The following is a 12679-nucleotide window of genomic DNA, read 5'->3' on the forward strand; positions in this document are numbered from 1 at the left end:
AGTAAACACTCAGTTCCACCCAGTCATCTCAACTCTACTCTGATATAGGAATTACAAGGTCATAAAAAGAAAATAAAAACCACTTTTGTAATTTAATTTACCCGAACTATGGTTAGTGTAGTGATTAAGGCATCAGGATAGAAACCCCAAGGCCATGAATTCTAGTTGCATCTTAGGCACGAAGCAAGCTGCTGACCTTGGTCCAGTCATACTCTTTCAGTTCTAGGAAGAAGGGAATAGTAAATCACTTCTGAAAAACTTTGCCAAGAAAAATGTAGGGACTTGTCTAGGCAATCTCTGAGAACCAGACAAAATTAAACAAACGAGCAAAAAAATCTGAGTATCATTCAATATCATTCAAACCCACACCAAAGGGTTACTAATGGATGCCTATCTCATTTCCAGATGTGTAGTGAGGTCACAAAAATGATCATAAAGTAGAATTGCTTCAACAGCATGTCTTTGGCCCTGGATAAAAAGGGCTAAAGGAAGGAATCATCTGACTCTGTAGGAGATGATCAGGCTGAGCCCAAGGGAGAGGTCAAATGCGTCATCAGTCTCAAGTCCCTTCACACCCAGAAGAGATCTAAGTCCAGCCCACCTTGAATTCCATTGACCACCAATCTACCACCAATTTGCTTTGACCATTAGCAGTTCAGATTCTTCTGGAGAGCTTTAGCATGCAATAAACTTATATTCATCTGAACTGTCGGGACTGTGAATTTCCTGCACTTTGCAGATCCAGTTTTGATCAGACCTCAATATTTCTGTATTTTTGTATGCAAAACAATAAATAAAGCCAAAATCGACATTTGGCTGCCATATTGTAGAAACTTTGCTGGAGAGGAAGAGGAACCACAGACAACTTCCTCCAGTTGATTGGCAGATCATTAAAGGTTATCATGGATAAAGTTGTTATATATGATTAACATTGAATTATTTGTTTGTTTGTTTGTTTGTTTGTTTGTTTATTTATTTATTATGTTTGCACCAGCAACAATAAATTTGGCTGTATGTTTACTCTTAAATGTGAAGGATCCAGAGTGTTAGTTCTTATGCAAGCTGTTTTGTTACCCCTAGATGTCCCTGCTTGATTTAACATTCAATCTTGAAAGAATCAATGTACCTAGCATCAGTTCTTGCATGTCACAATTTCCCTTGCATCACATTGCTGTCCAAGGCAGGTTATATTATCCCACCTTTATAGAAGTCGTGGTCATAAAACTATCTCTAATATTCTTGCCCCAAAGGTTAAATAAAATGTACACAAGTAATAGAAGTATAATTGTATTTTATTTCAATTCTGCAAAATTTGGTCATCATCGATCAATTATTGCTTAATGCAGCTGAGAGAATAGTGTGGAGTATTTTGTGATTGTTGCTAAAGAAGGATTTTTCCCTCTGCCCCTCAGAGATGACATTAAATAGATGAAGCCAACACAGGTTCCTTTTTACACAGGCAAATAAGAGCGGATTAAATTAATGGTCTATGTAGCTTGTATCCAAGCATATTTTATTCAGTTAAAATGTTGGTACCAATGAGATGCTGATACGTTTGTAAACTGAACCGTCAGTACATGAAGAATTCCACAGGGCCTTAAAAAGAAGAAGAGAATGTCAAATGAACTCTCAAATATTAAGGTCCATGTATCATTGACAACAGACATAAAAGAACATTTGTGTTACCAATCCTTTGTAATTTAAGGTTACATTAAAAATATTTGATTTTTTTAAAGAAATTGTAACAATAAATACTTAAATAATAATTAAAACATGTAGGATTGTGCTATAATAATCAAAATGGCATCTAAAACACTATCAGTATGCCAAAAAAGAGGTCTCCCATATTGAAAGATAAAGAGCAAGGGGATAATCAAGTATAATGAATTAATTAATGTTAATTAACAAATAATAATAATCAAGTATACTGAATTAATTAATGTTAATTAACAAATGATAAATTACCTATGCTCGGAATTCAATCTCTTGACTGATGCAAAGAAAATTTGATTGTATTCAACATACATGTTTTGGATACTTCAAATGAGTTGCTAAAATCTAACAGAATACGTAGCAGGAATTCCTCAGTGAGAATCTAATTGTTGCCTCAGATTTACTAATTGACTGTGAAAATGGGAACAACCCCATTTTCAATCTAGGGAGATCTGCCTGCCTTGCAAACAGGTTGCATGGTGGCATTATAATGAATGGAAATAGTGCAGCATGAACGTATCCTTGTAAAACACAACACAAGAGGGAGGGAGGGAGGGAGGGAGGGAGGAAAGGAAGGAAGAAAGGAAGGAAGGATATTCATGTTTATTGTCAAATATATCTAAGAATCAGAAGAAATATAAATGTATTAACTGACAAATAAATATGAATAAATATCACCCACTATGCATTTTGAGATGGCAATATGATTTAAATATTGAAACAAAATGATGATTAACTGGAAGAAGGGAAATATATATATATATATACAGAATAGCAGAAGGAATTAACAGTGACTGTAATGGTTATTATCAGGGGCATCCATTACATCTTATGTAGTATTCTAGTCACCACATTTACATAATTATAGAACAGAATGCGGAAAAGCGTCAAGAGGGCATCCGAAATAATGAGGATGTTGCAACTGTATTCCTATGTGGAGAGACACAGAAATTTGAGACAAAAAGTTCAGAAAAAAAGATACTTGAGGAAGAAATAATCAAGATGTATAGAACATAGAGAAAGTGAAATATGAGGATAAGGAGCTGTCCATTCAAACTGGCCTGGACGTGATTCAAAGCAAAGGAAGCAGTTCTTAACACAGCAGGTAACTAACCTGTGAAATTTATGGCCACAAGAGGTAATGACAGCCATTAACTGATACGGCTTAAAGGAGGGATTGGATAAATTCATTGAGGACATGTTTATCAAAAGCCATTACTTCTGAAGACTAAAATATAATGATTAAAAATCTCAATAAAGGGTAAGTTAACTGTTTTAAAAATGAATCTTACTAAAATATTATATGTCTTTGATAAATTATTAAGAAGGTTTCTATGGAAAAGAGAAACTCAGTGCTTCGTTAACTATAGTTTGTGATGTGATGATGGATCAGTTTAAGTTTTTGACCACCAGGTTTTTTCATTGGCCATATAATATTACCTCTATTCCTGTACAGATCCCAAGTGATCAAGTCTAATAACCATTACAGACCCAATGTAAATATTATTTAGATGACCCTTCCAACATCATGGCAGAAATTTGATTTCTCTTTTAACCCTAATTATTTAGTATTTTTAGCATTAAAGGCTGCAAGAGATATTTGGAAAGTGTTCTGATTAAAATAAAATCTTGATTTTTATTCACATGAAAAAATATGTATTTTAATATGTTCCTAATTTGAAAAAAAAAGGTAAATCATCTTTATCACCACCACTACCTATTCAAAAATTCAGGACTAACAAGATCATTAATACTTTAGATTGGCATACTCTCAATCAAGGTTTTTTTTAAAAAAACAACCCAACAACATAAAATTGTTAAAAAAAAAAAGGAACTGGGATTGCATCAAACGGGCAGGGCATTTTGAAAGGTTAAAATATCTCTTGATGTCAAATTTAGTCTAGATGGACTAGGAACTTCTAATTAACCTTAATTGCCCTGGATATGAAATGTGTTTTGGATTATTATAAATGTGCAGTATGTTTTAGTAGAAATTAAATAATATTTTAAGGTAGATATTAATTATTTGCAAGAATTTTAGAATTAAATGTTGGAAAACTATATATTAATAAATCAATAGATGTTAAGCATGTTTTTAAGCTATCAAGATAAGACTAAGACCATAAAATATTTTTATTTGCTGGCCATCTTAGAAAATGCTTAGAAATAATAGATGCTTAGATGCTTGTTGGACATTTTAAAAAATGCTTAGAAATAACTTGGCTGTCAACTTCACTATGATGGAAGTATAAAATCATAGAAGAAATATAAGCATTATATGGACTTGCCACATTATTACTGGGTTAATGTTCATTATTAGTATTATACCCATATTGCTAAAATGGTTTGAGGAAGAGAGGCACTGAAGGATGGGTTGCCTGTGTGTTTGTTGAACTTGCTTGGATAATTTCATTCAGTGTACTTAGCAACAGCTGAAAGAATAATATGGTTTAAAAATGGAAAAGCAGTTTTGAAATAGATACTGTACCAAAAAATTTGGAATCTATAAATATATGAGTAAAACGAATGTACCACGTTTGTGCATAACAAAAGAGCTCACTCCTTTTTACAGTAATAAGAAGAGGTTTACATACTCTTGTGCTCAGGACATACTCTCTTATTATCCCTTTCTCTGTGTAATGGGGAAAACATGATGATTTTTATTCCAAGCGGTCAAAGTTTAAAATTTAGCTTTAAAGAAAATAGTTGCTCCCACTTCCTTTAAAATTTTTTGTCTGTGTACAATTTCTGTTTGTGTATCTCTCTCTCTCTCTCACCTCATCCCCTACCTCCCTCTCCTTTGGGAATATACCAGAGACATCTAGATGGGTACTCTGAGAAACAAGTAAAGAGAATCAGAGTACATTTTGATCCTTGACCAGCAGATGAGAAGGACAAAATATTCCAGTCAGTTTTAGGGAACCACTAGGGAATGCGGTGTATCAGTTCATCTAGCCTTTAAAAATTTGCTGTGAAAATGTGCTACAGGCATCAGGGAAAGAAAAGAAGAAGAAGAAGAAAAGAGCTGAACTGTACATTATGTTGAACAGCTCATTAGCTTTAAGAGATTTATGCTGCAGAGTCTACAAGAATATATTGCCTGCTTGCTGCCATGTTTACTAGCAGATAAGATGACTGGAATTGAAGACAAAATAAATGAAGGGGACACATAATGTTTAGGCTATGGAATTCCAATTTCAAGGCTCCAACAAACAGGGTTCTCTATCGGTTTGAAGACATATTGTGGCTTTTATGAATATTAAGCCAAAGGAGATCTTGAGAAACCATCATAGGCAGCTTTTGCCCATGAATCTTTCCACACCTCTTATATTTATAGAAGAGCTGTTTTATGCTTGTGAATTATGTTAAAAAAGAAAAAGAAAAAAGGGAGAAATTCAGCCATGTTTTTCCTCCTTAGTGTTAAAACTGTAAATCTTAAGTCAATGCACATCTGTAGGATTAGAGGAGCCATTTTTCAGATGCCATGTTGTTGACTCCTGCTAATAGTAGCTATTTTGGAATACTTAGTAAAAATTAGCAGACAGAAAGCACAGCAGTGGCAACTGTGCTAATGCATGTGTTAATTAGAGCTTGGCTGCAAAAAGACACTTTTGACGGTTTTAGAATTTCATTTATAGGTTTAAAAACTCCGATGTTCCCAGTGTATGCACATATGGATGCACAAAGCACTGAATAGCTATCCTTTAATTGTCAGAGAATTTGGCTGGGGCCCAGAAGCAAACCAATATTCTTTGTTTGTTCTTAATTTTTCCTGATTAGATTTATTTGCATTTTTTCCTCCAGGAGCTAAAAAGAGTGCACAGTTTTTTCTCTCATTTTCTCCCCCTCCTCCCCCCCCCAAAAAAATCTGGAGTATATTGGGTTTATGTGATAGTGAGTGACCCAGATTCACCCACCAAGGTTCCAAGAATACCAGCAACAATTCCAAGTGGCTTTATCAGAAACTATTTACTATTTATTACCACTTATTTCTTTCCCTCAACATGTCTATAGCACACATTTGACTCTTGTGGTTCATAATGGACAAAATCAAACTGAGTATGCATCTTAAACCATCTAAAAAAAAAAATCCTTACAACATGTAACAATTGAGAGCAAATATTTGGCTGTTCTTCAACAGATAAGAGCAAAATATTTCATCATGTTGTGAAGTGAGAAATTCACAGCTGTAGAAGTAGGAAAACAAATGGATATGAGAATATACCTCCCCCATCTGTTCCCTCATGAAAGCCTCAAAGTAAGATTTACCTCATGAGTACATGCATTTTTGCCGTCCAGTGCAGTGAAACCCAATGGTTTCCCTATTCTCCACGTTTTAATAAATCAAGTGACCAAAAAGAAATAAAACCTAGATCTCTCTATTGAAGCAATATCTGAATAAAAATAAAATAAAGCAAGGACAAGAAACTTAAACTGACACTTCTAGTTGAAGAAATCAGCTTTGTTTTTCATGTTTATATATAGCTACTGAATAAACATAGAGATTTGACTGATTAAAATCATTTTTATGGTATTAGAATCTGGATAAACATGAAGCCCTTTCTCCATTTCCATCCCATTATTTTCCCCTCAGTTTTACTATGTTAAAATAGTTTCTTCATTTGAATTACTACCATTCTTTATCAGATCTTGTAGCCTAGATTATCATTATTATTTTTTTAGCCTGGGGTACAAATGAGCCTGGCTGGGAAATACTGAGATTACCAACATTTGCATCCACTTTGGGGGGGGGGATGTACTAACGATGCAGATTTTAGGAAAATGATCAAACTTTTATATACAATATTGTATATTATAGTGAATATTTCAATATGTCTTTCAGTCTTGGAACACAAATATTTTTTTTTAAAAAAAACTAACTTGTTTCTAAGCTTTAAATGTACATATCCTAAATTATCCACATCTAGATTATTTAGAGATTTCCTTTCTCTGATGTCTAAGGTACCCTTGAAGTCATCTCTTTCTTGCAGGAAGTAAAATGGAATATAATCAGTGGGGGGAAAAAACCTGTATGTTGATAAGAAACCAAAATGAGGTCTGAATTCAGGGTGAACAAAAACTGAGCAAATCAACCTTGCAAATTCATTCTTTAATGGAAGAATTTGTTTAAAGCTTTCTGAAAATAACAAAACTCCACTGTGTTTCATGTTAGTATATGAAACTTTAAAGCACATGCTACCGAAATCTTCAATACATCATGATTTTAAACATCCATTGTTTTCAACCAGACAATAAAATCCTGTGGGCCAACATATCTTATATAAGCTGCTTAACGGGCAACCTTTTCCAAATGAATCAAAACTAGTTCTAAGCCACGGCATCTCTTAAAGTACATCTGGCACATTTTGAAAAAAGAAGAAAAAGAAATTGTACCAATTTTGAATAACAGAAAAAGTCATAGGAATAATGACTTAAATAGTACCCGTTTGGCGATTTGAAACTTCTGTATCAATTTGGTTAATCAGAGAACCTAACATGCAGCTGAAAAATATCTACAAAAGAGGATATTTTATTTAAATTAATGGATGATTTAGGAAAACGTGAGGAAAGCTACACATTGAATCCACAGAATACGTAAAATGGATAATCAATGTAAAATAATTATCTTAAACTGATGAGGGGAAAAAGTCAACTACTATCTCAGTAATGGCGCCTCCTATAAGTTTCATTTTCAATTAGACCCATTACATTCTTCCTGAAGTAATCTTGTTTTGCTTCTGATTGATTTATTTCTTTTTGTCGAACTGCAGCTTGATGATTTATTATTGTTATTGTGTTTTGCTGTAAAATAGATAGTTCCCTTGCCGGTCATAATTTATTGCTCTTTCTGATGCCTTACTGTACCGTGTTCAGTTTTTAATATTGTTTTTTAGAACTTTTATACAGATATAATGCAGGAATATAACATATGTATAATAGGTATATACATATAATTTTCTCAAAATTATATTTTTATAGACCTTTATCATTGGTGGCTACTGGTAAGATAGAAAAAATGATCCAAGCTTGAGCAATCAAATCCATGATGCAGCCCCCAAATAAGTGCTGAGGTAAAAATTGGTAAATGCTAGAGTTAAGGTGATACATTTCCCCATGTGACTACATCAGTGTTAACGGTGGACAGAGTGCTAAGATAGACTCTCCTTGTGTCTTAATGAAAAGGTGATCCTTTAAATTTAATGAACATTATACACAAAAAATCCCCATTAAAAACTAACAAAACAAAAAAACCCCACCAATCCACACACAGCTATTCCATGCAGTTCACTCCAAATGTGAAAAAGAGAAATTCAGTACAAGTAAATAGAAGACAGCAATCCACATCAAAGGACAGAGCTAACATCAAAGGTCAGACATTTACTTTAGACTGAGGATACCAAAAAGCAAAAAGTAACAACAAGATGCTCTTTAAGTAAACAATAATTCTGTTTTAGGTTTTCTCTCCAAACCCTGATTACCAAATACTCTTTGAAGGCAGGTTCTAAAGCAAGGAGAAACCAAAAAACTCTCTTAACTGTTCCATCAACATGAGCATTTTCTTAATAGCCACAAGTTCATACTCTCACCAGGGAAAACCAACTAATTTTCGGTTAAATTACCAACAACATTCCCCACTGAGACCCAATGATTAAAATATGAATCTAAAACTCTTGACAAATTTCCTTTGTAAAACAAAACTGAGAAAAGAAAATGATTTGAGCTTCTGATGATTACAAGCATATAATAGATTCATCCGGTTATTGACAAGCAAGTCAATGCACATGTATATAGAAAGATTTCAAATTCTGCTGGTAAATTTTCTCATATTCGCCTCAGAGGAAATTTAGAGAATGGAAGAAGACGGTTGATAAAACACGTAATTACGGAAGCATAGTGCACCAGCAGACAGACAGTTTTTTTTTTTCAGTTGCAGAAGGTATTTAGGAATGATTTAAGAGCAAAAGATGAATGAGGTGGCCCACTTTTACAATAATGCACAAGCCCAGAAGTGGCAAGAAAAAAAAAAAGAGGCGGGTAGAGATTTAAATATTAATTCAGGAGATAAATGAGAAAAATCCCTGTAAAGTGCAGTTACTTACATCATGGCCTACAACTTCAGTCTGTGTGGATTTATCTACTTGAGAGACAAGCACACTCTGTAAATGCCGAGCTTTTTCCTGTGGAGAAAAATAAGATATATATTCCTGGTCAGTCGTGCCAAATTGATTTTCTTAACATTCTCAAAGTAACCTAACCCCCTCCTCTATCCCAAAGGGAAAATATCCCGCGTAGCAACAACTACGAGGAAAGAAGTGAGTATTTTTAAGAGAAAATGTGCTCTACTGATATTATTTTGCTACTGCAAAGTAGTTTTACGTAGATGGGAAGGTCATAAATCATAAATTGTCAACATTAAGAGGAAGTCACCATAGAGTGTCACAAAGGACCATTTTCTAGAAAAATAATGTAAGAGTTAAAAATACTTTGTAAACATCCACATGATATTCTTTGCAGATGCTAATAGAGTTTTACACGCACCAAACTACCTATGGACCCTTTGTTCCATTTGTTTACCCAAGGGAAAACAAAACTGAATTAAAATTATGAAAGACAATTGATTGTGAATTAAACATCAGGAAAAAAGATCTCCAAAAAAATGACCTACATACCATCACTTACAATGCATACTTTCTTTTTTTCAGCTTTAAATGTTTTTTTTTAAAACTTAATTATAAAATTCATTAAGCACCTAAGTTTTACTGACACATTACTGAGAGATATATGAATTATTTTGTTTTTAGTTATTTGCATATGCCCATTTATAAATCTCTTGCATTCTGCCTCTATGTTAATTTACTAATTTATGTTTTACTCCATAAAATTTGCATTCTACTACAGATTTAATTATACATTTGAATGATCATCATAATAACATTTCTAAATGGACTTCCAGGAAAGAAATGGCTGAGAAGATAGCCAACAAATGCAGCAGAATGAACAGCTGGTGAGTAGACTGGCTCTTCATATTCCTCTCCAGACAGGGAGAAGACCCACAAGTGCTCCCTGCGAGGAGACTGCAAGACAATAGTCTCTGGTGGTTTTAGAGTTCTGGGAGAAGAGGGAATAGCTACCTTGCTAAAACTACAAGTTTATGAACAATGGACTTCAATAGAATTCCTTTTCTAATCACTGACAGGAAGTGTTTGTTATCTGCTTTCCAGTTATTAGGAATCTTTGGATCAACAAGTTATATAGGACTGGGTGATTTTCCTTCCATTGAAGTGCAATCCTAGTTTTTAAGATCAATTTTCCAAGGACTTTTCTGTATTCTGAACGTGGTGCTTTTCCATGAAGCTGCTCTATTTAAAATAGAAACTTCTAACTGTATTTTCTTTTTCTCAAATTGGCTTAAGTTCTCCTTTTTTTTTTCTTTTCTTCATCTGGCTTGGTCCCTTTAATTATGACCGATAGCCTTCAGCCTCCCTAGTGCCAGCCAATATATGCCAAACTGCTACTTATGGCTTTTCATGAGTAGCAATCATCCTGATGTGTTATGAACGCACATTAGCGGGTCTCAACCAGTGAGTCATTGATTTAGAATTGCAAGTAGATTTATCAGTTCTACCCAGAAGCATCTTTCTGAGCCACTCTGCACACTGCCTTCAATCAGCCAGATACCTCAGTTACATAACAATTCCAAAAGTTGAAAGGGTTTTATCCTTGGCCAGATTCAATGCCCTCTCACCAGTCGTCACTTTAGGGAGTTCACTCTGATCTGTTTTGTCTGAAGTTGTTATTAACAGATCAGTCCGACTTTACTTCTTTCACTACAGCTAAGTAGTGTTCTACTTTCTACTGCGCGCATATATAATATATATGTATATATATATTATATAATATATTATATATACACACACACCACACACACAATATTTCAAAAGACATTTCCTTTCAAAACACATATATATCTTTTTTTTTTCTGAGAAAATTATATGAATATGTTGAAAACTGGCTAACTACTGATCCATGTATCAGTTTATCCTTGCTATGACTGAATCCCTCAAGCATCCTTAATATTATATGAACATTTGGAACTACTTATAGGAAATGTAATTTGACCAACATTATTCATCCCTGGTTAATTATTTGGCATTAATTTGCAATTACCACAAAGTTCCATTAAACACACACAGGGCATAGATCCAGCAGCTGTATTCACACATGCTCGAGAAGAGGTATTTGTTCTTTTGGGCTAAGTCTCACTAAGATAGCTTTATCCACTAAGGTGAATCATGAAACAATGACTCACATGTCATTCTCAATATGGCCAGAAAAGCAACAGTACAATACATGTGACCATTTCTAATGAATTTTGTGTATCACAGTGAAGGCAGATGTTTGCAATTCCAAAAGTCACAGTTGCATAATGAGCTCGATTCCATCTTGTTTTCCATCCTTACGAGTTAGCACCATCACAAATCCTTCCTATTTTTCTTCTCTCTCTCTCTCTCCCTCGCTCCCCCTTCCTTCCCCCCCTCTGTCTTTTGAACTACTGCTCCTCTTCCTGGCTATTGCATGCAGACTGCCAATTCCTTCCTGTTTAGAATGCTCTTTGTGAATACTGTGCCCCTGTATGACTTAGCAGCTGCCATATTAGTAAGTTAGATGCCAGACTCAATGACACCATGAGGATTATAAGTGGCCATATTAAAACCAATACGATTTGCTGGCTTCCTGTTCTGAGTCATAGAGCACCACCAACTTTATGAAGGCAAGATGCACTAGTGAGAGAATACAGAAACATTATGAGCAACTCACTCCCATCTGTGAGTGCCGGCCTTTCTCATTTATCAGCTGGAAGACTCAAATCCATGAAACCCTCCACTGGCACTTGCACAACATCTGCCCAACAACTTTAACATTAATTTCCAGTGGAAAGCCAAATGGGTTGCTGAACATCAAGACATAAAAGTAAAGGTTCCCCTCACACATATGTGCTAGTTGTTCCCGACTCTAGGGAGCGGTGCTCATCTCCGTTTCAAAGCCGAAGAGGCAGCACTGTCTGAAGACCTCTCTGTGGTCATGTGGCTGGCATGACTCAATGCCCAATGTGCACATAATGCTGTTACCTTCCCACCAAAGGTGGTCCCTATTTTTCTTCTTGCATTTTTTACGGGCTTTCAAACTGCTAGGTTGGCACAAGCCGGGACAAGTAACGGGAGCTCACTCTGTTACGCAGCACTAGGGATTCGAACATAGGAAGACATATAAGTGACTCCACAAAAAAGGTGTCAGGCTTTGAACTACCACATCTTTTTACCAAGCCCTGCATTGTTTTACACTGTGCTTTTTGGTACTTAGTAATCATCCTAAATAAACTGTCAGGTACAAAAGATCAGATCCATACATGAACGACTAATTTAAACACTTGCTCAGAGTCACCTTGTAGAGGAGAAGCGTGACACAAAAATCAATTAATTAATTATACAATAAACTGATGTATTGCTACTCATGCTTATGCAGAGGAATCTTCTCAACTAACAGCACCGGCCAGGAGTTAGATAAAGGTCAACATAATTCAAGAGGTTGGACTTAGTTAAGAGCCATGGTGGCACAGTGGTTAGAATGTAGTATTGCAGGCTATCTCTGCCCACAACCAGGAGTTCAATCCTGACAGGCTCAAGGTTGACTCAGCCTTCCATCCTTCCAAGGTTAATAAAATGAGCACCCAGAATGTTGGGGACAATATGTTGACATTATAAACCATTCAGAGAATGCTGTAGAGCTTTATCGAGCAGTATATGGAGCTGTAAAGCATTATGGAACTGTAAAGCATTATGGAGCAGTATATAAATCTAACGCTGAGACAGTGTTATTGCTACTTCACTTGTGGCTATGTAGAGATTCTAGGCTGATCCTTCTTTTAATTCAGACCCCAGGTTCTGCCACTCTTTCTCTTACATGA

At 35.1% G+C, this 12679-nt stretch overlaps 1 protein-coding gene across 2 annotated transcripts in view; it reads right to left on the reverse strand.

Moving 5' to 3' along the window:
- The window catches only part of CCSER1 (coiled-coil serine rich protein 1), a 715197-nt gene that overhangs the window by 360664 nt on the left and 341854 nt on the right, over positions 1–12679 (reverse strand). Inside the window, exons 8-9 of one of the 2 annotated variants that reach the window (XM_070948724.1) lie at positions 8814–8891; positions 1330–1596 (exon numbers count right to left, since the gene is read on the reverse strand). In XM_070948724.1, the coding sequence (XP_070804825.1) occupies positions 1522–1596; positions 8814–8891 (153 nt within the window). In that variant the 3' untranslated portion in view covers positions 1330–1521. Of the gene's footprint in view, positions 1–1329; positions 1597–8813; positions 8892–12679 lie in introns of those variants that run through there. The other variant, XM_070948723.1, reaches the window with a different exon arrangement.

Source organism: Pituophis catenifer, unplaced genomic scaffold (genome assembly GCF_029215685.1).
Source record: "Pituophis catenifer annectens isolate HBS135680 unplaced genomic scaffold, rPitCat1.0.hap2 SCAF_8, whole genome shotgun sequence".
NCBI lineage: Eukaryota > Metazoa > Chordata > Lepidosauria > Squamata > Colubridae > Pituophis > Pituophis catenifer.